The sequence below is a fragment of the Ixodes scapularis genome, unplaced genomic scaffold (assembly GCF_016920785.2).
Source record: "Ixodes scapularis isolate PalLabHiFi unplaced genomic scaffold, ASM1692078v2 PGA_scaffold2__306_contigs__length_199485367, whole genome shotgun sequence".
Taxonomy (NCBI): domain Eukaryota; kingdom Metazoa; phylum Arthropoda; class Arachnida; order Ixodida; family Ixodidae; genus Ixodes; species Ixodes scapularis.
The window spans coordinates 60,619,338-60,644,808 of NW_024609857.1; the positions used below are offsets into that span (position 1 = coordinate 60,619,338).

Sequence of the window (25,471 nt, forward strand, 5' to 3'; positions counted from 1 at the left end):
GCTACGCCAGCTACGCGCTTAGCAGCAGGTCTATCACAATGACAGTCATAAGCGCCTTCAAATGGCACGAAGGCACCCTAAAATCTAGAAACAGCTAGAACAAACGCTCTACGCTAGGTGGCACAGGTAACCGCCTAATACAACAAAAATAGGCATGGCTTCCACCAGTTTCCTGCCGTAATCCTGCGCACGACGCTCTCCGCTCTTTCCGTCTGTCCGCGGCGCGCGGCGTGCTTTTGTAAACAAATGCAAATATGACTGCTTCGCGCCTTTTGAAACAAAAATCCGCTTGCATACTGCCCGAACCATGAACAGTGCATCCGCGACAAGTTGACCGACTCTCTGTTCGTGTCCTCGACAATGTCTGATATTGAGTTCGGCGATCAGGCTGCGAGCTCGAGCTGCGCCAAGCACACCAGGCAACCGCGGCTCGTCTACCAGTCCGACCACTCGGATGACTCTCCGGACGACATCGTGAGCACCTGCAATAATTACCCCTTAGCTTAATGCCGTAAACGTCTTCGAATTGCTAACCTGACGAACCCTAACCACCTCTCGCTTGGTGTCCGCTTCTGCGACGCGCGTTACCTGCAACGTTGTGTTGTAGCTGGCCGCGCGCAGGGCCGTACCCAGAAAAAAATTTCGGGGGGGGGGGGGGGGGTTTCGGGGATAATGGCGGCCATTTTGAAAGTGTCTATTGTCTTATTTTCGCCTATGAATCATGTGCATCGGTGGCATATAATGGAGAGTTACAGCAAACCGGAGAACCGGTCCCGGTTTGGTACCCGGTAGCCGACCGGCGCCACTGCGCGTGCGCAGAGGTGGAGATTAACATAGGCTGGCTGCCAGTGCACCGAGGGCTGTACCCAGAAAAAAATTTGGGGGGGGTCAGAACCCCCTAACCCCCCCCCCCCCTGGTTGCGGCCCTGGCCGCGCGGACCAGTCGGATAGAGTTCTCGTCCTCTTGACTCATTCAAAGCTCGCGTTTTTCTCAAAAGCCTGTCATTTGCGTCTGTTAGTTATCCGCGCTTTAGCGGCTGTTAGCGTCGGCGTGTGATCGTACTCAGTGTCGCGTCAGCAACGATCGTGTACACTGCGACACCGCTGGCGCGAACGCGACATCGGCACTTGCTCGCATTTGATTTAAATGGGTTATCGATGGACACCCACCTTTACTGCCTAAAATATGTGCCCCGGATAACCGCATGACTAGCTTTCATGGCGGCGTTTTATTCGTAACAGAAAAATTGCAAAAACCGGCTATCGCTTGCTAGAACGTTGTCGCACTTTCCTGCTGCAGTCGAAGCACCATTAAAAGTGTTCAGTTCGTGCCGGCAATTGGGAACATGAAAGATGCCGTCTTTAGGATAATTATTCTCAGCACCGTTACCTCGCGCACTGCACCAACGAATACACACGATGTTCTTTAAAGCGGCGATGCTTCCAAATTCTTGGCGGCCGTTGTCCGTGTGACGCAGTACAACTTTCTGACGCCTCTTGCAGGACGAAACCTCCAGTATCGGTAGCGCTTCTACGGCGGACAACACGTCGAGGAGCGATACGCCGACCAACAGGCGTCGTGGCAAGCGACGCAGAAACAAAAACAAGCGCTGCAAGCTGCTCTACAAATGCACCACGCACATCAAGGTGAGATAGGAGCGCCCGTCTTCGCGAGGTCTGTGAAGTTTCTCCGTTGAAATTTACGCAACTGCAAGGGCATGGACGTGTTAGGCTAAACGGGGCGTTAGTCTCTTTATTAAAAATTGATGAACCTTTCAAAGGTGGCAGAGCTCTCAAGAGCATTTTATGCACGTCTCATGGAGTGTGTCCCCCCAAACTCCAACAAGGTAAGGGCGCTGGGGAAGGAACTACCTCTCGGCCCCACAGACTTGTTTAATTCTCCTTGTTTGGTAACTCTTTGTACTATCGGGGAAAAATGAAATGCGAACAGAGGAGCGCGTGGCTCGCGGCACAAGCTGCGCCGCCTGGAAGTGGACCTAGGAGCGAGGGTGCGTGGCCTACTTTGATGTGTTCACGTCCCTCGATTGGCGCTCCCCCAGCTTCGGCAGTGCGCCTCTCAGTGCGCTGAAAGCTGTCACCGCTATCTTTGCCTGCTCGGCGAGTGCGGCGAGCTTCTTTGCACCGCACGCGCTGAGCCAGCAAAGATAGTGGTGATAGCTTTTAGCGCACTAAGAGGCGCACTGCTGAAGCTTGGGGAGCGCAGATGGAGCGGCGTGAACACGTCGGAGTAGGCCACGCACCCTCGCTCCTAGGCTCACTTCCAGGCGGCGCAGCCTGTACCGCGAGCCACGCGCTCCTCTGTTCGCATTTCATTTTTCCCCGATAGTACTGTCATCATTCTCATTGTATCATACGTCATGTCAATGGAATGTCAACATATACACGAAATGCTGTGATTCAGTTCAGTTCAACTTAATAATCCTCAAAGGCACTTGAATGAAGTGCATTACATGAGAGGGGGATCTGCTACAGCATGAAGCAAAGGAATCATGGCTGTTGGAAGGGACCACACAAATCGGTTTGGGAACGTACTGAGCTAAGATTTCGTACAGGCGTGGTCGAAGAAGGTGCATTAAAGGGTACAACGATTTTACTGGACTAACATACCCAAGTAAAAAGGTAAAAATCAAGAACTTGAAATTCCTACCTACGGCGTCCGTCTGCTAACGAGAGGCGTCTGATTGGCGCCACAGCCGACAGATGGCGGCACATAAGATTATAGGCTGCCACGATGTGCGCTTCCCTCGACTTTGGCAATAGCAGACAACGTTTCTGAGCCAGAAGCGATTCACCCTTCTAATTCATGAATTGTCAGTGCATAATTATTTCCATTCTACCAATAATAAAAAAAAAAAAAAAAAAAATATCAGACTGGAACAACAAAACAAATGTGTTGTCTCGTTTTTCTCCTTTTTTTTTTTCTCAACAGTTATTTTTGGACACTTGTCGACATCTGCTTTCCACTTTCTGGTTGTTACAGTATCTCATTCCTTGTCTGCAACTTTCATCCGAGCGGTTTTGGGATGTTCATGCTGTGCTTAGCTCTCAACAAGCGAGTGAGGGTTGCTCTCTGGTAGGAGGAGTTCCACAGGACAAAAGAGGTCCGCCGGCATTTTCGGGCAGAGTTTTGGCGGCGACTTCCGGGCTCCCCTACAACTCTGCACTGGGTGAGGCGCCTCAACGAGGAGGGGAACCTCCGAAACAAACCACTGGCAACAGTGCCGTCATCACTGAAGCTGACGCTGAAAATTCTGTATTCGGTGCCTTCACTGCCGACCCCTGCCTGTCGACGCAGAGAACACTGCCGACATCTATCGGTTGTTGCTCCAATCAGACACCTTTGGTTAGCACACGGCCACCGTAGCTAGGTATGTCAAGTTTTTAATTTCTAACTTTTTGCTGATGTAAGTTTGTTCAGTGAAAGTTTTATACCCTTAATGTATGTTCTTCGTCCACCTCTGTGCAATATCTTAGCTTGATACGGTCAGAAACCAATTTTATGCCATCCTTTCAAACAGCCATAGATTGCTTTGACTCACCTTGTACTACAAAAAATTAATAATAAAGGTTGCCACATTACAGTTCAACTATAAACCACAGACATATTATACAGGTAATATAGAAGACACAAGTAAACAGAAAAAGTAAGCGATATAGAGTAAACATTTTGACTAACAAAAAGCACTTGTGAGGTGTATTTTGGGAACACTTATATGTAGATGCCAGTGTTTCACAACACCAACACGCTCAGCATGTCCGTGCCCACCTCCAACTGCAATAAAATGTCAAACCTCTCCTCAGTCAATTGAAACATTCTTGTTTGTGTGTAACCGGCAGTGAGCACTCTGAGAAGAGGCCAACATTAACATCCGTGAGAGTGACGGTCTTATCCTTTGCAAGCAGGGTGACCGTGAATGGACCATGAAATGATATGGGGTTTGAGTTCTACTAACTGCATATTGCATAGTGGTGCACAAAAGAACTAGAATGCAAGCTGGAAGCAAAAAATGGAATTCGCACTGTGAAATTTAAAAAATAAGAGTGGTCTGCTTTTTTTTTTATTTTTCGGTGATCTTATTCTTTTTATAAGATGGATAAGGGTGGATCATAATAAGACCTTTCTAACGTTATTGTGATCCACCCGGTTTCAAACAGCGTCGAGGGCATCACGACCAAACAATGTTCACAAATTGGACATGAGCACACGTCACTGGTTGGCTAGTGCCTGTAATACTCAATTCATTCGTGTTTGTAGCTATTTAGTGTTGTGATGGAAATTACCTGACTAACAATGTGTGGAGCACATCACTTGCACTAAGCATTGCCAACCCAGACACATGGTTATGCTGAATATTGGCAATACAGGCGGGCGGAAGAACACCTGGCTCTGTATTTTGGTTGCGGGTTGCGGAGGTTTAACGCTGCTGAATTTTCTGTGGTGTTTATTTTTGTAATGGATGCAAAGCTAAAAAACTAATGCCCATTTTTTTTTTTTTTTTTGGGGGGGGGGGGGGGGGTGCGCTATCTTTATGAACGTCAAAGATTATGTCTAAGCAGTATATTTAGCGAAATCGAAAGAAGTGTATTGTGGTTCCTTGAAAGCAAAAACACTGTCTTTCCATCAGCGATCTTCAACCTCATGTAACACAGTGTTGTCCAGATAATCTTGCTTGTTCACTTATTGTTGGTGATCCTAGCAATGTTTCAAGAAAAATGCATACGCGCAGCGTAAATGTCACGGTGTTGTATTTTCTCAACTGCAACATTAATACTTTCCTTTTAAAGCACTACAGGAACTCATTCCAAAAGTGATAAGGAAGGATGAATAGGTTTTCATTCCAGCATTTGAGGAATGAATTCAAAACTGGATACAGTCGTGTATCACTTGTTCGTGAACTCACTTTGCGGAATAATTCATCCTAGATCTTGAGGGAGGAAACGAAATTGCTGAGCCATTCCACTTTGAGTTGATAGCATCATTGTTTTTATTGCGTGATGCTCGCATCATACACACCCGAAAGATATGGAAAGAATGTGTCTCGGGTGTGGCATGTTGTGTGCATGTCCACCTTCCTGAAGGCTGGCTCACACATCCGTGTTTGACTGTGACGGCTTACAAGAGAACAAACACGCTGACCTACTGGCACCACCTATCAAGTAGCCCTGGAATTGCGTACAACTACTAGACTGAAAGTTCTGCATTATTTGCGAGGCCAAGCCTATGCTGTATCCATGACAAATGGTTTCTTATAACATTGTCAGAAGTGTTTCAGACCCCCGATGAAAGAATGATGCATACAAAGTTTGGAAATCTATGCATATTGGAAGTGTTTTGGGGCTGCTCGATTGATGGCAGAAGTGTGGTCTCTCATCACAAGTGTTCATAACCAACCTTGAGTGCGAGCTAAGCTGTGCACGAGGCATGAGCGAGGTGAGCATCGTCCCCCAGGAGGACCATGGCCAGCCCCTGTTTGGCGTCCAGTTCAACCCACACCTGAAGGACGGTCTGTACATCTTTGCGGTCGTCGGAAGCAATCGGGTGAGTAAGTGGAGGGTCCTTCCAGAAACAGCCAGGGCTTTTACATAATAAGAATCATTATTCCCGCTAGAGGTAATCATGGGGACCGAAAAAAAAAATGCTATGCTAGACAGCTTGAAGGACTCTCTGCCCTTGTACCTTACACAGCAGAAGCAGGAAAATTAACATAGTAAACGTGCACAGTAAAACAAGTCATAGGTAATAGTAGTCAATAAACATACAAAATAATTAGTCATGAAACAAAGATCCAACTGTGGCATATTTGCTCATATTAAATGTATGGTGATTAGGAAGTTAAGATATATGAAATAAATTATTATATCAAGATGACAGGCTATATATAATTGTTTTTAAATCATTCATAATTTCTTAGTTGTTTATCAGGTTTTATTTTTATAGAGCAGGAGTGACCAGATTGGACGTGGTCCAAGAGCCTCGAACGAAATAATCATTTTTCGTTGAACCACCCTGAGTATGTGCTGGTAAATAAGAAAGATAATTGGGGGGGGGGGGCACCTTGTAAACACCCCCTACACCCAAACGCACTCTTTTTCTCTTTTCTTTCTTTTTTTCTTTGGTATTTTCTGCATTATCTTGTACACCCCTCCATAAATTGGATTTTGTCAGATATACATTCAATAGAGTTTTGCAGTAACACATTGTTTTCATTAACCCAGAGGTCTCCAAACTATATGACTTAGGGGCCGGATTGGGGATCTGTTACAGTTTCGAGAGCCAGAAAATAGATATAAGTAAATATAAAGGAGGAAATACTAAATGAATAATTATAGATAAGCATTTAAATACAAATAAAAAAGAGTAATAATTAAAAAGTAAGGTGGATGAGTGCATATACTTTAGTTTGAAATTCAATATTAAGCTAATTATGACATTGCACAATCATTGGGACCTATAAAAGTCACCAAGCATAAAACAAAGCACAATGAAACTGGCATACTGAAACAGGATAGAAGACTAATGAAAATGGTAGAGCTGATGCTAGCAATTTGCAATAGTTATGATGCAGGACACTAAGCACAATGTACTGAGAATGCAAAGGAATTTTCATGTACGTAGTTAGATATAAAACGTGTCTAGGAAAGGTGGTGATACGAGTATCCAATGATTAATATGGCAAGAAGACCCGCATTACGATAAACAGTTTTTTCTCGCTCTTTTTGGTATCTTGATTTGCACTGTTGGTGCACGTTGCAGTGCCGTTTCCTTACACATGCTTATTTTTGCACTGGTAGCAGCAGGCCTACTAGAAGCGGACTATGGGCTGGGCTTCATTGGAAGGGCCACGGCGAGCCACAGGCCAGTCAGAAACTTCCGCGGGCCAGATTTAACCCACGGGCCGGGATTGAGAGATTCCTGCATTAACCTGTTGGCATCAGACCCTAAGACCCTGGCAGTCAAAGGCTTCCATGAATCTGACAAACTAATCAAGCCTACTTACTTTGATTAACTTCAACCAATCTTTACAATTTGACGCACACAGACATGTTCATCAGCGAAGGCAGATGAGGGGCATACCTTGTGCTGACCATTACATGCAAAACTGATGCCAATGGCTCTACGATGGCATCCAGAGACACACGCTACCGGCTCAATAACGCTTGATTGTGATTAGCCTTGTCTCTGTCATGAGTCCTTTTTATTTTGACACGATCGTTGACTGCATGGTGGCCACAGTCTAGAGTCATTAATTGTATGTCTTTTTTTAGCCAGTTGCTTACTGTTCGGTTTTTATAAAATAGAATGATTTCTGTCCCAAATTATTTTAGATTGTCCCCAAATCACGAAAGCCACACTATCAGCCCCAAAGAGGAGCTGTCTGTGGACTGTGGGCTGCAATTTCGCCGCCCCTGTTATAGAGTATCAAGCCGTTGTCAGTTCCATAGTAGTACGAAACTGCTTTACTGTGGGCCTTGAATTATTGACCGTATGTCATGCCTGCAACATAAATGTGAGCGGAAAGAGTTAGCCTTTGGTTTGTGCTTGACACAGTGTTGTCTCTTACAAGATTAAGAATAGTGAATACTGTGCAATCCACTAATAACGATAATGAGAAAACCCAAAAATGCAATCGTTATAACCGATTATCGTTGTATCTGGACTAGAAACTGGTCATTTCTAGTCTAGAAACTCGATAAACTGATCTCTTTTAAGTGGTATATTGTTATATGTGGTATCGTTATAGGTGGATTGCACTGTATTGAGAGACTGCAGAACAGAGGGTGTGGACAACTCTTATCTAAATGCTATTCACAAATGGTGCTGCTCAGATGTTGCTGAAAGCACTGTAATTGTTCCTCCTCCCATTGCCTGAAGTCTAGAGCTAGTCATCATATTCAAACATTTTATCCTCCTAAAATGCATGTAGGGTCACCATCATCTACAATGCGCACTGCTACATTGAACATGATAGATTTAAATATTTTTCTTACTTAGGTCCATTTAAGACAGGCTACAAAAATAATTTTATTACATTTCTGATTTTTTTCTTTTGCATCTCTTTTTGTTTGTAAATATTGATATTGCTAGACAAAGTGCAATTTTCATGCACCACACAAGAAGGCTGTGTTTGTGGGCACTATTGTTACGAAGCTTTCATATGTTTTGGTAAACTTTCAAGCAAGATGTACACAAGCTAGCACTGACCTAATAAAAGTTGAAAAAGCTGTCATTGTGATGTAATCAAAAATAAATTTTGCTCATATCATTGATATTGGGCTAATAGGAGCCACAACCTGAACTATGAAATAATGAGCTGAAGCAAGGATTTTGACAAACATTGTGTTTATTCTTGCCACTTTTCTTTCTTACCTTAAACAGGTGACTCTCTACGAATGCCTGGAGAATGGAAGCATCAAGTTGCTGCAGTCCTACTGCGACCCAGATGTATCCCTTTGTGCGCTACATCAGTCTACTGGCAGGAGTGGTTGAACCTCGGTATACCTGTGCTCTCTCATGGACTATCTAGAGGGAGAGAAAATTAATTATATCTGGGGGAAGTTTGGCAGCTTGAAAGATGGCACCAACTACTCAACTACCCCTCAACTAAAAAGTGTGAAGAAGTGAGATAGTGAATTATGATGGTATAAGAGAAACGAAGGGATGAGAAAAGAGGGGATCAAAAATGTGGCATAGTCACAGCAGTGCAAATGCGAAATGGATGGATATATATTTTTACAAAACCCTTTCTAAGGAACCAATGTATCTTTCTGCTGAGCTGGTGTTTTTCATCGGAGGAACGTCAGAGTGATATTTTTTTTACTTTAGGAAATAGTTTGGCGTGCAGCCAGGGACCACAGGGGTCCAGAGAGTTGACACGAATATTGATTAAAGGGACAATGAAGGCAATTTCGGACATCTTTTTGGCGATTGAACTGGGTTCCAGGCACGTCTCGGGCCACGTTGCCCAAATTTCAGCCGAAATCGGCACTTGTCCGTGCAAATCAAATAAACAGTCGCGGTAATGATTGTACCGGGATCGACTGGGGCGACGCCCCGAGAGTTGCGGGAGAAGCCAGGAGAAGCGGAGCGCACGTGACCGATGCGGGGCCAAGAAGCGCGACGTCACAAGAGACACAGCGATTGGTCGAAACGAGAGACGTGCCCTCGATCACGTTTTGGTTCGCGATGTTTAGAAATACTGTTCTAATTTCCGCTCGAATAACCATGAAAAGTATAAACCGGACCGGAAATCATTACTAAACCTTAAATAAAGCAGCCTAATTGTTTTTTTCTTTGCTATGCTGGACGCGAAACGGCCAACGAGCAACTATGGGCACTTCGGCATGCGGGCCGCTCGTTACCGGCTGGGCAGTCTCCGTCGGGTGATGGCGGAGGCCGCCACACACGTACTCCCATTCCGTTTGTGTTGGGTCACTGAACGGAAGCTCGAACTCGCTCGCGAGAGCGGCATTGCCGTCTACGTTGACATATTTGACGAAACGACCGCGCCACCGCGCCGCTATAACCCACCGCGGTAACCAGAGTCTCGATCTCCTAAATACTACCGATACCAACTATTCACACTTGACGTCACTTCCTACGTCACCTCCATTTTTGGAGGCCCAGAAACGAGAATGGAGATTGTTCAGTTTTGGTTTCTTTACTTCTTTCGTTAGCACAGAAATACGCGTCACAAATGTCTACAAAAAATTGGGCAGCATGCTATGTTCTCAAGAAGCATAAAAAAAACATTTAAACAAATTAAATAAAATCGTCTTCATTGTCCCTTTAAATGAAGGCACAGTAAAGTGGTACTGGAACCTGTGCTGGCTGTTGTGTTACTTGCAAGCTGGTCATTTGTCTTATTTATTCTCCTATCACACTTAAATGCATCATGCAGATGTATTTCTTAGTAATAAGAATTTGCCACTAGATTTAAAATAAATCTCCTTGAATAAAAATATATGGTGGATTCTTGCATCCCAATCAGGTCGTCGTTTTCTTGGACAGGGGGGGGGGCAGTTATTAGAGTGATTTTTTTATTAAAAAAGCTTTAACTATATATGATGATTCCCAAAGATCCACCATATGTCCCCAAATTGATAGAATGTTTGTTGTAGAGCTGTTCTGTTAAATATAAATAAATCATCAATTTTAGAGGAAAAACCAAGTTGATTACACCAATTAACTGCTAAATCTTTCTTGTTCATCAAGCTTAGGAGAAAAAGGGAAGTCTTAGGACTTAGGATGTACCTCAATTATTACAGGCAACAACGATACCAAGTTTACTGGACTTGCTTAAGAACTAGTTCAATGACTTAAGCTAAGGAAAGTGCGCAAAGCAGACTTGTACTTTCTGAGTTCGTAAAATTGTTAAAAGAAAAAATAAATTAAGCTAAGGATAAATATCTCTATGTGACCCTTCATGAATTTTTAAAATGCTCTCCCAAGAAGTTCTGGAACTATGTACACCTCCAGAAAATAAGCCGTCCCGGTTTAACCTTTGAAGATTTACGAAGTAAAGCAAATTAGTTTAATAATTAATTTCAATCTGTCTTTACTAGAGATAATGTAAAACTTTGTAACCTCGACCCTAACACCAGCGTCTTGGAACCTCTACTCGTAACTGAAGTGGGAATTCTCGACCTCTTGCTCAACCTTGACACAAAAAAGGGAAGCGGTCCTGATAACATACCTAACAAGTTTCTTAAAGTGGTATGCTGAATGGATGAGTGAATATTTGTACCTAATTTTTAACAAGTCTCGGCACTTGTCAGGTATCCATTGAATGGAAAAAAATGCAAGGTCATTCTAATACATAAAGCAGGCGTGGCGACATTGCCAATCCTTCCAACTGCAGGCCGGTTTCCCTCACCTGTACTTGCTGCAAACTACTAGAACATACTATACTAAAGCATATAACAAAATTTCTTGAGCACCAGCGTCGCCACAATAACCCAATTCCTAGCACATCTAGATGCTTTGTCACATAGGGATGAGTTATGTAAAATTATATTTTTTTTTTGTTTTCTTTTGTATAACCAGGGCTGGTCTGCTATGTTTTTTGTTCCTTTTAATTGTGTTTTCTATAAACATGGCTGATTTTGTTTCTTTTTTAAGCACTGTTCAATAACCTTTGCATTATGTTTTGAACTTAAAGTGCCAATTATGATGCATGCAATTCTCTTGTAGGTACTTTGTGTCCTTTCCTGCTAAAGTCCCCTTTTAGAACTAACAGTATTTCCAAAGAAAAAAAAAATTAAAACTGGGAAAATTTCACTTAAAGTTTGCAGCAAGACTGCGATACTGTCAAGACCGGTTATAACGAACGCGGTTGTAACGAAATAGCGGCTACAGCGAAGTAATCGCGATTTCCCATTCCCTTTTGCACTTCGTTATAACCGAAGTCGGTTATAACGAAATAGCGGATATAACGAAGTGATCTCCGATTATCGTTGACTTCGTTATAACCGGTCTCAACAGTAGCTCGCCAGCATACCCATGCCTTTAGCGGTCTCTAGTTTTAAATGCTGCCTAGAACGCGCCGGTTGAAGATGCGTTCTAGGCAGCATAGGCGGAGGGCGTGACTCGCCCAGCACGCCGAGAGAGAGCCTTGACCCCCTGGCAACCCAGCCCGAAGAGAACCTGTACACATGCGCCTGGTCGTACGACGATGTCACGGGCTTCCCCCTGCTGGCCGTGGCCGGGTCCCGGGGCGTCATCCGCATCATCAGCCCAGCAGCCATGAAGTGCACCAAGGTGAGGGCGGCAGAGGCCGACAGGACAGCGTGAAATGCACTATGGTTTTATTTCGAGTTCTCCCAATGCGTCCTAGATAAGGAGGTCGTGGTGCCAGATTATAACCCTTTATTTATTTTTTTCACCATTCTTTATTTTAACTTTTTGACGGTCCTTTTTTATGTGTACGGCACCGATTACGCGGTCGAAAATTCCCGCCGAAACACGATACCGCGCACACCCCGGTAGGTGCTGCTTTTTGATAGGTCTTTGGCAAACTATAAAATTTATATTTGCGTCTCGTTTCGGCTTGCTGACGCTGCTGACAGTGTGCAAAGTTTGACACTCGGTATAGGTAATACTCACGAGATGGTCGCTTCACGTGTTGGCTGCTCTGGTGGTGGTGGCAATCGGAGCATCGTTTCTTGCTTGTGATTCAGACTTCGAACGCTTCTCAGAATTAAATTAGAAGGATGAGCGATCATCTTTCGATGGAGAAGTTGCATAAACTACCACCGGTTTGGAGTCTGGAACCACTGGAATGTTGCGGAAGCAATTGCGCTAAAATGAAACCGAATAATAGAAAGGCGACAACTTTTCGCTCTCAATATTTCCATTAACCGATTTTCGACCTGGACAGCTGGCATGCACTGTACATGCTCCCATTAGATAATTTAAAAAAAAGAAAGCCTGCGCAGTGTTTTTTTTTTTTATCTCTGGAAACAAAACCTGACCATGAAAGGGTTAAGAATGCAAAGATGCCTCAACACCCTTACTGTGTCATTTGAAGTTTTTATATGCATAAGAGCATGGTGCTTCAAAAGCCGGTCAGGATGTCGGCATGAGCCTGGATGCCTTGCCTTGGAGAGACTGGGCTGTGACATGGGGCTTTTCCTCGACGCAGCACTACGTCGGACATGGGAACGCTATCAACGAACTCAAATTCCATCCCCATGACGTCAACCTCCTGCTGTCCGTCAGCAAAGGTAAGTCCTTTTTTCGGACAGCAACAATGGGAAGGGCACTTTAAAGTGGCGATCATGTGTTCGTGTTCGTGTAAGCTCGAGATCTTTCATTGTTTTTTCTCTAAATTTTAGAATTCATCTGAGTATGCAACATATTCATATATCTAGCCCAAACAAACACCCTGCACTCCAGGGTTTTGGGTAGGCATGTCATTATTCAATGTGGGCATTCATATTTTCTCGGTGCGTAATTTAGTATGATGTGAACTCCACATCTCCTGCAGCCATTCTTGAAATAACTGAGCTTTATTGAGCCTGCCTGACAGATGTCAGAAAAAAAGCTGCAGGCAATGTGCTCCTTGTGTTTCAGATCACACCCTCCGTCTGTGGAATGTCAAGACGGACCAGTGCATTGCCATCTTTGGAGGGGTGGAAGGGCACAGGGACGAAGTGCTTAGCGCAGTGAGTACTCCCACCTTTCTGGCCCCTCCTTCTCCCGTTGCACTTCCTCCCTGCTTTCTGTTCTGCTGTGATGCCTGTTCTGTGTATTGCCCTTTCTGTCTGCTGTACTGTATGTTCTGCCTGTTGTCCTGTCTATTGTCCTGACTGTTGTCGAGTTCTGAAGCTAGCAGGCTTGAAGACTCAAGTTTCCCTTGGACCCCCCATTCACACATCTTCGAAAATTCAGACTGCATTTTGCATTGCTCTACAGTTTCTGGTTTTACACGATGCAATTTATTTATAAAAGACTCTTTTTTTTTTTTTTGCATTCTTACCTGACATGTGTGTTGGACACACTTATGTAGTCCCACTGACATGCCAGTCAACACGTCCGCCGTGGCACTTCATGCGTGACGGGCCAAGGCGTCGCATATAAAAAGAAGCCTAACATTGTTTTAGAGTCTTGTGTCACCATTTGCATGAAATGGATTAAAACATTCGCAGCTGTAGCCACCCTGTCCTTGCAATACTCTCATCCCAGTACTACACCATAGTCGCTTTTCATGGTTCCCGCATAAACTGCGTCTTGGCTCTTTCGAATTTTTGTTTTTAGATTTATATTCCATATATGTCTATATTTTATATTTCATATATGTCTACGGATGTCATTAACATTTGTTGAGCCTTCTAACTTTCGACCAAATTCAACCAAGTTCGACTTCTTGGGCAGCGTTTCCCGACTTTGACGCAAAAATTTTAAATTTGGTGTGGAAAATGAATGCAATTGCTCGTTTTAAACTTTGGAGAATAATTACCTGCATCGACACAATGTGAACGGAAACATATACCGTAATATCTCGAGAAAAAGCCCACCTAAAACCAAGAACAAATCAAGTGAAAAAAAAGGACTGGGCTAACTTTCGATGTGCAACCGAGAGAAGCTGGGAAAAATGCTATTTTTTAGATTGCGTGCTCCTGCCATACTTGTTATCGTGGCATGGGGCAATGAAGCAAAGATGACTCTACCTCCCAGTCAGCAATGTTTGCTTGTATCCCGCCATAGCTAACTAGCCACATTTACGCTGAGCTCATCATTGATCCGAACTCTGCAATTACGGTACTAAAAGTGGGCTATATTTCGGTGTTTAAAAAAACGAAGGAAAGCGAGCCAAAAGCAAGGGGTGGTTATCTTTCGGGAAGGGGCATCTCCCGAGATATTACGGTAAACTTTTATTTATTTAGTAAGTTTGTTACAACAAAGTACCGCTTCCCCAATAGGCCGCACCGGCACTATTTAAAATTTATGCTCATGTGCATCAAGGCTGGTTCATATACTTGCATTCAGTTGCAACTGAGTGCATTATGCAGCCTTGTGATCACTTATGACGAGAGAGTGCATTGACAATAGCTTAATACCCCTAGAATGCTTGTGATTTTCGTAAATTTCCTAATTATTTTGTGCATAATTTTTTTTCATTATGGGCTCAAAATTTTTTTGACATTGTTGTAAATGATTGTTTCTCATATATGGTACTTATATTTGATCTCGCAAATACTACAAAACCTGCAGTCTATTTTAAAGTTACAAAAGAATGCCCACCCAAAGTGAAGAGATAAATGGGGGAAAATGTGGAGTTTTCCCGAAAACAGCCGACCGGCTGTTTTCGGGGAGAAAGAAAACTAATTTTGAGCCGCAAATTCTGTTCTGGGTAGTTACGCAATTATAGGTCGTGCTTAAATAAAAACCTCGGCGAGCGCGAATACCCTTTCAGTGTCCCTTTAACAGTGTGCCGGCACATTCTCCCATCACAAGGAAGTTCAAGGCTGCGCAGCGCACTTGGTTGCAACTAAGCGCACGTGAGCGAACCAGCCTTAAAAACAGCCAAACATCTAACCTGATCCAACTCGAGCCTTTGCAGGTTCGTGACGTCCCAACACGTACGTGTTAGACACTTTCCACTAGATTGCATGCCGTAGGCACCACCTCGAAACTGTCGCACCTGTGAAGTCAAACACAGAGTTGCCCATCTTCCGCAGGACTTTGACTTGCTGGGCCAGAAGATCATGTCGTGCGGCATGGACCATTCGCTCAAGCTCTGGAAGCTGGACACGGCTGCCTTTGCCCAGGCCATCCGCGACTCCCACCACTACTGCCCCAGCAAGGCACACCGGCAAGGCCCCACTCCCTCCCCGGGGGGCCATACAGCTCCGTCGCTGCATGTGCCTGTGAATCGGCATGCGGAGTTTGCTCCGCCACAGAACCGAATTGCGTATTCGTTGCGCCCCTACATCTTGGGGGAAACTCCTGCAGTTTCCTCGCGATTGTTTTTGTGGTTGCCGACGGGACAAAAACGGCAGGGGGCCTTTCTGGTTGTCCCGCCTCCAGTGCGAGCCTTCCATCTTCAATAATGCTTCGGCACCTCATGAGCTTTGAGCACACACACACAGCCAAAACACGGCGAAGGGCAACGGGCACATGCTGAAGGCTGGGCATCAGATAGAAACACCACGTCGGTTTCGTTCTGTCGGCGACTATAGACTAGTTTCTGCGAAAAAACCCTCGTGCAACGCTCTAGTTTATTAAGGCGCGTGAATGCAAGTCGTCTCTCGGCGCGGTTCTAGTGTTGTTTTCTTTTTCCATGTGAATCGACTGGTTGTCTGCCTTGCCTGCCCCCCAAGCGATAAATGCCCAGAGCGGCTTGTACACAGATGAATACTAATTAATTTCTGCTTTTTCAGGCCCTTTGCTACAGTGAGGCAGCACTACCCGGACTTCACGACACGCGACATTCATCGCAACTATGTCGACTGCGTTCGCTGGCTGGGCAACTTTGTTCTCTCCAAGGTATGTGCCTGTAGATTAGTCGCAACGTATCCAACCAGGTTGCTTTCAGAGGGTACGGTGGTGGTCCCTGCATATTTTATGCTAACGTCTGGTGTCGCACCTAGAGCACAATATTTTCCGGTCTTTAGTCCGCACCTGGTGCATAGTCCACAGAAACAAATGTGACGTAACAAATAGAAGTTTTTGCTTAAATAGTCTGCATGCTGTACATAGTCTGCACTCAGTGCCTAATCCAAACATAAAAGTCATCATGCACAGCACACTTTCACAAATGGCTGCTGTATTTAGCTCACAAAGAAGCTTGTATTGTACGTAAGTCAACATTAATGTACTCTGTTATCCATAAAATCCTTCTTGTCTTATCACAGTGAAAAAAAAATAAAAAATCTTGTATAGTCCGCACCGTGGATAGTCCGCACCGGGTAAAATTTAAACATGTATGGTCCGGAAAATATGCTAGTTAGATCTGTGTTTTGGCATCTTTCTTTTTTTTTTTTTGGGGGGGGGGGGGAGGGAAGGGAGGGAGGGAGGGAGGGAGGGAGGGAGGGAGGGAGGGAGGGAGGGAGGGAGGGAGGGAGGGAGGGAGGGGAGGGGAGGGGGGAGGGGGGAGGTGGTGCCACTTTTTGTGGTACCCAATGCTGTTGGCACACAAACGCATGAAAAGTACAAAGAAATAATGGAAAACAAAAGGCTGCCATGGCACAGGTCAAAGCAGGCAGCTCATGCTACGAGATATGCCCTTTCATGCACTCTAGAGCAAAGAAAAAGAAGCATTGCAAAGTAAAATTGTCTGATGTCACCACCCTTAGTCACACATGCACATTAAGGCACTTTAATGTTTATGATGCTCAATCGACATTGCCTTATTTCAGTCATGACTGGGGCACATTTCATATTGGAGAAATTGTGCCTTTGAAACTAAGGGATGGTTGCATTTTTGTGGTATAGCACTCACCAGAACAGAATATGATATGGTCAGGGAACGTCAGTCTACCTAGAAAAGTTGACCAATCGCCTGGAAATTGAGGCAAAACATTGCGGGGATGAGGGCAATTTGTGAAAATTTACAGATGCTACTTCAGTGTTCCAGTAGTTTTATCAATCCTTTTTCTCTTTCATTTTAGTATGCCCAGAGCTATATAAATGGGAGACTGCACCTAAGGAATAGATTTTTTAGACTATGATCTCAGAAAGTTCACTGCCTACATTTGGATGGCAGGTAAATATTGCATTTGACATAAAATTAGACCTGCAGAGGTGCCCAGCTATATCTAATTGAAGGGATTTATAAATCTGCTAGTTATATGTAAATGTCCTTCAATTTCGAATTTGAAAAAGGCTCGAGGTACACCTAAGCACTTGTTATGAGTTGTGAATGCGAAAGCATGTACATCATTCTTCCGCTCCCTTATTTCGTCTGCAGCGGCGCGCTGACGGGCACGCAGTGCCATGGGGTGGCTGGTAGTTGAAACGGACGCGCAGTTTCAACGACCGGCCACCCGATGGCGCTGCGTATCCGGCCATTGGGAGCCTTGTCGAAGCGCGCCAGCCAATGGGATTGAAGCCGAAAATCCATCAGCTTTACTCCGCAAGGAATTTTGGTGCCATTGGCTAGCTTTTCGTGAGGTTTCATAGCTGGGAGCTGGATTCACTTGGGGAGAGGATTTAAGGTGCCGTTTGGCGCGGTTTCAAAGCTGATGATGTTGGCTTGCTCCATGAGACAGTTAATGCTTTCGCATTAAAATAAAAAGACAATCACGAATGATTAATGCAGGTTTGAAAATTTTACTGCAATGTAAATATCAAGATTCACGAATTTTCTTTTAAATACACTTAGTATGTGTGTGTGCCATCCCGCTTTAAAGGTGTGCTTTTCTCCTAAGCATGTGAATGCTATATCTGCACTTTTCGAAGTGTTGATTGCAGCGGGTTAGCACCACCGAGCACGCTTCTTACCGAGCGCCCATGCATTGCAAAAGAGCAACACCCGCGAAAGCGAGCTTCACAGGTGTTGCTTCTCCTCAGTGCACCGACGCTCGGGACGAAGCACGCTAAACGGTGCTAAGCTGCTGCACATCAACACTTCGAAAAATGTGAATATCGCGGTTCATCTTGAAGTAAATATCAAATAAAATATCATTCAAAAAATCAAATATTGCCACAATCCTACCATATAGCTCGCACGCGTGCACATTTACGGAAGCGCTCCTTATTTGTGCCAATTCCAGCAAGCACTTCTCCTCGCCCCTCTTTCCTCCCTCCCCGAGTGGGGTGTTGCGAGGATAGTTGCTGCTGCCAGGCTGGCACCTGTTCTGTACTTTTTGATGCATGCACTTCCTCTCGTTACGACTTTTCCCAGGGGCTACGATTGTAGCGCTCGCTCAATATTATTCCTATTTTTGGGGACTGTACAGAACCCACATTGTCGGAAACTCTGTCGGGCACCGTCTGTTGGGAGCCCCCTAGCAGCGGGGGAGCCTACCCCCGTTGTGCCAAGCTGGCGAGGGCACTTACATGCCCTGTTGGTTGCAGTCGTGTGAGAACTGCATTGTGTGCTGGAAGCCGGGGCTCCTGGAGCAGCTGGACGTGCGCCACACAGACACCAACACGACGGTGCTGCACCGCTTCGAGTACAAGGAGTGCAACATCTGGTTCATGCGCTTCTCCATGGACTTCGAGCAGAAGGTGGGCATCTCACTGACTGCTCCTTTGGGCTACACGTTCTCGTACAACCTGTGTTCCAGTATAGCTTTGAGTTCCATGAAACGCCTTTTCCCTTCAGGTAAGCCGCGTTCCATTGTATTGATGAACAGTATTTGCCATTTTCTCAATTAGTTTGCGTGCGGATGCTCAGTTATTGCCATTGATTTTGGTGTTGGTGAAAGGCTGAACATGTCAAGTGGCTCCATCAATGGCAGTACTCAGTAAGTATGATCGAGGACATACTTGGGCGGCTTAAATTCAAGCTTATTCCGACTCGTTTCCTTCGAGTAAGATTTGGAACACAGCCCTGGTGGAAGCTTGAACGTTCTATCTGAAGGTGCCAATTTTTCCGGCTCGTTTTACAGTGGAAGGTCTGTTTGGGACACACTATAGACCATTTCATCCTTCCTCGCATGGGCGCTGCCATCTTGGAATCACGTGGCGCGGCAGCCATTAGGTTGCTTTAACTTGTTGTTCCGCTCCCCCCTCCGCGCCTTGGTGGATGCGTGCTATTTGTGTTTTTCGCCGCGTTTCATCGCGCTTTGTTGCCTTACTTCGGAAGCTGTAGTCCGATACGTGTACTCGAGGACTAAGATATCACGAGGGTACAAAAGTCCTTGTGGCAACTGAGGTTTGTTTACTAATCGAGGCGGAACATAAGAAACGCCTATATTTATATCGCGCGTTTAGCATCAGAAGGCGTCAAGAATAGTCAGCGCAAGGAGACTATCTGTATTTAATGAAAGTATCCTTTTTATGCATAATATATCTGAAACAGTTTATGTTGACTATTTTTTGACGAAACTCGTAGAGGAAGTAGACAACGAACGTTTAACTTTTATTTTATCTTAGGCTAGAAATAATGGTATTTCAACTTTAGGCGATTTGTTTGTTCATAATATCACACCTACATGTGCATGAAGTTCTCAATCTTTTTTTGCAGTGTAAAAAATAAGCATTCGGTTGGTCGGTTTACTTATGAAGTTTAATAAATTGTATACAATGGATTCTCGCATTTCGACAGTCATTTAAGTGATTTATTGATTATCTTTAGATAACCAGATCAATTTACGAACAAAAAGTTAGGGCGCAAACAAGCTGGTGAAGGTTTAACATTTTGGACAAAACCCCCTAGTCTCGGGGTTTTGTCCAAAATGTCAGATCAATTTACTTAATTTATTTTAACACAAAGGTTGGGACATCCCGCGCAACTGCCACAGACAACTTAACAGTGGCGAGTTTCAGAATCGCGTGCACAAAGAAATAACGTCGTATCTATTTCGAAATCTAAACGCGAATTTGGTTCAGCGCATGCGCAATAATAACAATGTTTCTTTTATTTATTTTTTTTTTTTTTTTGTGTACGCTGTTTTAATATTTGCCAGTATCTGGGGTTTGCAACATTTGACGCCGGGGAAAAAAACCGTCTGCATAACAATCACTCGAGTCCAGGGCTGTCGATTGCGGATAGAGGTTACTTTTGATGGCTGGCGACGCAGAAATTTGCAAAGCGAATCTGTTCAAACAAATGAATATTTGTTCACACAGGTCCGTGGTGGTACCTAGCGCTAGAATTCAGCCAAACTTTCCGAGGTATTTCTCCTGCACCCTTTAAATTTATTTGACCAATTGCAGATTTAGTTTGACGGGCCTGTCACCTAAATCATATCTTAAGTAAGCAAATGTTCATATAAGAATAATTTATTTCCTAGGGCTAATATCACGAAATGCTGCTTATGAGTACTTTAGGACGTTTGATAATTTAGGAAATTTCGTAGTCGGCATGTGAAAATGTCCTCGAGTACTGAAGTAAAAAAAAAAAAAAACAGGCCGAGACGATACTATTTGTTTATACACTCCGTGCGGGAACTATAGGGGGCGCTTTGAAAAACGCGCGCAGCGCCGCTAGCGGAGGAGCTGGCGTTCGACTGTGAGGCGCGTCCAGCAGCCTGCGGCGCCTTTTCGCATGCCAAGCTGTGGCGGCGGAAGCGCGCACGGACGAAACTTGCTTTTTGAGCCGATAAGTTGAGGGTGACGTTGCATGAGTGCTGGGGCAGAAGGGCATTTAGCTGTTCTCCACTTCTTATATATTGAGTTTGAGTCGTAATTAGGGGTAATTTCTCTAGTTGCGGCCGAAAAAGGAGTTGGAGTAATTTTCCGAAAAACAAGACGGCCGCCACCTTCATTGCTCTGAGTGGGAAATTTATTTCACTCGTTGCTGTAAACCTATAGGACTGCTGGAACGATGATATTTGGAGGCGAGTGAGAGGTTCACTAAGTTTGTGCACGAAGAGAGCCAAGTTTCTTTAAGACAGCAGGTGTGAAAGTTATGTTTCTAACGAATAAAGAAATAAAGCTGTACGGGGTATCCAATATTGGACCCAAAATGTTGTGTTATAGCGGGCTGTGCAAAGTGCAGATTTGGGCACACAGGTGCTTGGACTTGACAGTAACATGACACAGCACTTATTATACAAAAAAAAAAAAAAGGTGGCATAGGGAAACCAGGTGAAAATTTGGTTTGGGCGGCGTAACTCAATGGGAACCGGTTTTGATCATGAAAAGGCTGTCAAGAGAATACCACTGGTCGGGGGAGGTGAATACTTTAGAGGTACGAAGGGACTAGTGGACTGTACTTCCAATTGAAACAACTTTACGAAAGGTGGTTCCAAAGCCGAGAAAACAAAGTTGTCGGCCAACACACGGTTTGGCCGCCAAGGGCTTTTGCGGTCAGCTGTTGTGTAATAACCTGTTGTGCGAGGTGCTGATTTTCGGCGCACAGGTGCTTTGACATGACCGTCACTTGGCACAACACTTATTATAACAAAAAGAGTTGGCATAGCGAAACCAGGTGGAAATTTAGTTTGGGCGGCGTAACTAAATGGGAACTGGCTTTGACCATCAAAGGCTGTCAGATAATACCACTCATCGTGGGAGGTGCACACTTTACAGGTAGGAAGGGACCAGTGGACGGTACTTCCAGTTGGAACAACTTTGCAATAAGTAGCTCTAAAGCCGAGAAAAAAAAATTGTTGTCTACAAGACTCGGGGTGTCAGCGTTTCCACATCCAAAAGGAGGCTGGTCAAGAAAGAAAGCACACCATATAAACTTCCATACTCAAACGTCGATTCTCCAGTGATTCCGAGTTTCATTGTTGTTTTCTTTAGATTTATATTTGTCACTTTTTTTACCTTTCGAATCTTTCTTCATGAAGTACAGATTGCGTGCCATACTTGTCCGGAAATATCATCGACCCGTACGATGGGGACGAAACTTCTGTGGAAGGCATTCCTCCAACGAAATTGGCACTGCATACCTGCGAGTGTGGGTTTGTCCCATCGGCGCTGACACATGTAGGCGTTACTGGTACGAAAACAAACGCAGAGCGCAAAGCGGCAGTGTAGAATATGTCAGCCGTGCCGACACAGTGGCAGACATGATCGGGAGACCAAATTTCTCACGTCGTACAGCACGGCTCCATCGTTGTCGCTGTCCTACAAAACATCGGCGAGGTGAAAAACTGTGAAACTTTGTCTCCACGAGATACGACGCATAACTATTGAAGCACTTAATGACACAGCACAGGCAGCACTTCATGCTGTGAACCCAGCGCAACCGCACCACTCCGACTTCAATGCGTACCAGCGTACGCGGCGTGGTTTCGGTTTCGTTTTCTCTGGGCTTCTCGCTGCCTACCTTCGGTACCGGCCGCGCGGCGGCGCGCCAGTCGCGTCGCACGGAGTGAATATAAATTATCTGCGCCATTACACTATACGTTTATAGTCCGCGAAGCTCACTAAAGGTTGGGTGCTCACGAAAACCAAACAGTGAGTACTAAACTCGCGAGTTCATCTGTTCTGCCCGATTCAGCACATTGCCAATCAAGCTGTCGATATGCTTCTTTGCATTCACGTGTTAGTTTCTTCATTAGTTTGTTTTTCTGGAAACTGGTGTCATCGGGTACGGCCGTAGACGATGGTAATCTTCCCTGTGCAATAGCCTGGTGTTTCGCAACCAACCATAACGAGCTACATCAAAGGAGTTCGTAAAAAAGCCCACAATTTAGGCTCAAAAATGCCTTGCAGTCCTCAAAGTGGGTTAATGTCACTGTTCCATTGGTTGTGTGCTACAAGGAAAATATTTGTATCACCAAATTAAGCAAAACCACGTAAAACAGCCACATAAGTGCGTGCACGTTCAAACCGAAACCAACCAAATTGAAGCAACGTAATAGCGCCGAGTACATCAGCGCCCTCTATCCGCTGGTGAGGCAACTGCTAAAATGAAAAGGTCTATAGATAAGTAAGGCTGAACGCCTTCTCGGGTGTCCAAACTCAAGTTGCTAACCTTTGCCTGTCCAGATCCTGGCCCTGGGGAACCAGGTGGGGAAGACGTACGTGTGGAACATTGACGTGGACGACCCCACAACCTGCAGGTTAGCGAATGCCCCGGCGTAAACTTGCCCCCGCTCTTTTGGGAGTGTCATGTACATCTAATTTCGACTAGAGACTACTGTATATTAGGGCATCCGCATTATCCTTTATACTTGTGGAGTTGGATATGCAGCTTAAAAGATCAGACCTGGTGTTCAGTCGAGGATAGTTGCGAAATATCTTCAGTGAGGAATGGAGGCTGTGAGAGATTAACCATGCATGTTGGACCTTGTTGCTTATTCTAATAAAGAGAAAATTATGGGTAGGAAACATTACAAATTACCTATTATCTGGATTTGGGGAGAGCCTCAAGCTCTGCCCAACATTAACCAAGTGCAGTTCAGAAATTTCAAACTGGGGATGTTGACCCGACAAAGCCAAAGCAATTGAGCTACTGGGGAGCAGTCCGATTTGTTTACGATTTCTATTTTGTTTGTGGCTTTACCCAAACATTGGACAATCCTACGTTTGTTTTGCGAAACTTATTTTTTTCTTAATCTCGACTTTGTCTGGGCATGCAACAGAAGCGAACGCTAATGTGACCAAACAAAGCAGCGAGTGGTATGACGCCGTAGGTGTATATGCCACCCGAATTTACAGCTCCAGACATCCGAAAGGAGCGTTTTCGATCACAGTGTTTGCGAGGTGCGGGTTTTTGGTCTAAACGACACGCCGTGGGATGGGCCTAGGAGCACAATTTTCTTTTTATGTTTCGCTGGCTTGCAGTGGAGGGGCAACAGTATTTCTGGATGTTTGTCTACTGCATTCATTGAAAGATAATGTAACCTTTTCGTGACCAGAACCCACGCATCTATTGCATACCACACAGCACACGGGAAACCCATCGTTGCAAAATACACTCGATGGGACAAGCGAACGAGGGCCTACAGGAAACGTTTGGACTTAATTCAGCGAGTCACTCTGGGTCGCTCACCATACCTTGGCAAACCTCACTCATGGGTGCCCTCATTCACCCTCACTCACCCTCATCTTCACAGCTGAGATGAGAGTGAGTTTCTGAACCCCGAAAATTCATGAGTGTTAGGGTGAATGAGGCACGTGAGTGCATGAGCGGTATGAGGGCCGTGAGGTTCAGTAAGGGTGAGTGAAGGGGTGAAGGTGAGCGTGACTGTGAGTGAGGGGCTGAGCGTCAGTGTAGCTGTGAGGGTGAGGATGAGTGAGGGTGAGCGTGGGCGACCTAAAATGCCGACCTCTGTCGCTCACGAGTGCAGTAGGCTCCATTCACAAAAAGGTTTGCACCATTTTCCTAGTAAATATGGCACTTGCGGGTCATACTACTAGCTTCTATAGTCACTAACAAGGCGAGAAGAGCGGGACGTCTCTTTCGGATGCCTGGCCCGCAGCACGTCCTCGTTGCCTTCTGCCATGCTTTGGCTGCATGTGCGCTCTCGAAAGACGCCGAAGCATTGCCAAAGGCAGGAAGCCCGCGCTAGAGGTGGGACGGCCGAAACTCTTTTCCGCCGTTTTTGTCCCGTGGGCGACTGGACAGCCCTCGCCACCCGCTGTGCAGGAGCACGGTGCTGACGCACGCCAAGTGCGGCAGTCCCATCCGGCAGACCAACCTCAACCGGGACGGAAGCATCTTGCTGTGCATCTGCGACGACGCCACCATCTGGCGCTGGGACCGCATCCAGCGTTGATCTCACTCCGCGCCGCTCATGCGACAAAAATAAAAGAGTAGCCACACCACACGAGGCCCCTCGCCAAAATTCTTTGTGGGTTTCCCCCGAACCGTTACGCCTAGACGTCGACGTCGGTCACTTGCCCTCGTCTGTTTTGGTTTAAGACTGGCGGGGACCAATAACGTCCGTTTGCCCTGCTGGCATCCAGAGGCTGGCTCGCACATTTGCGTTTGACTGCAATCAACTGCACTGTGACCTCTTATGATGAGAGGGCACACCGTTGCTGTCCGTCCAGTGGCCCAAAACCCTTTCGATCTGGGTGTAACTACCATAATATCCCCAGAGGTAGCCCACCTAAAATCAGAAGCAGATTGGTCGAAAATAAGCAGCGGGCTAACTTTTGGTGCATAATCAAGAAAGTTAAAAAAATGTTAGTTTTAGATTTTGTGACCTGTAATTGCAGCGAAGGGCGGTGAACTGAAGACGACTGTCCTTTCCAGCCAGCAATGTTCGCTTATCTCCTGCCGTGGCTAAGCGACACCATTTCTGCCGAGGTTACCATTGGCCAGGGCCCTGCGATTACTAGGAGTGGGCTATTATATCTTTCGGTGCTTTTAAAGAAATAGCAAATCAAGCCAAAAATAGGGGGCAGGTTATCATTCAGGGGTGGAGCATCTCTCAG

General features: G+C 45.3%; 1 protein-coding gene across 1 annotated transcript; it reads left to right on the forward strand.

Annotated features, from left to right (window-relative positions):
• Window positions 1-40: 40 nt before the first annotated feature.
• LOC121836740 (polycomb protein EED-like) lies at window positions 41-24,856 on the forward strand. Its single transcript, XM_042291890.1, has 12 exons — window positions 41-474; window positions 1,504-1,647; window positions 5,471-5,560; window positions 8,399-8,464; window positions 11,654-11,779; window positions 12,663-12,744; window positions 13,094-13,185; window positions 15,202-15,335; window positions 15,904-16,009; window positions 18,542-18,694; window positions 23,075-23,148; window positions 24,678-24,856. The coding sequence occupies exons 1-12, from the start codon at window positions 361-363 to the stop codon at window positions 24,805-24,807; spliced, it is 1,311 nt and encodes a 436-aa protein (XP_042147824.1). The 5' UTR covers window positions 41-360; the 3' UTR covers window positions 24,808-24,856.
• Window positions 24,857-25,471: the final 615 nt, after the last annotated feature.

Coding starts and splice junctions, on each gene's coding strand:
- LOC121836740 (XM_042291890.1), top strand. CDS start 361: ATGTCTGATATTGAGTTCGGCGATCAGGCTGCGAGCTCGAGCTGCGCC. Junction 475..1,503: donor ATGACTCTCCGGACGACATC/GTGAGCACCTGC, acceptor CGCCTCTTGCAG/GACGAAACCTCCAGTATCGG. Junction 12,745..13,093: donor CCTGCTGTCCGTCAGCAAAG/GTAAGTCCTTTT, acceptor CTTGTGTTTCAG/ATCACACCCTCCGTCTGTGG.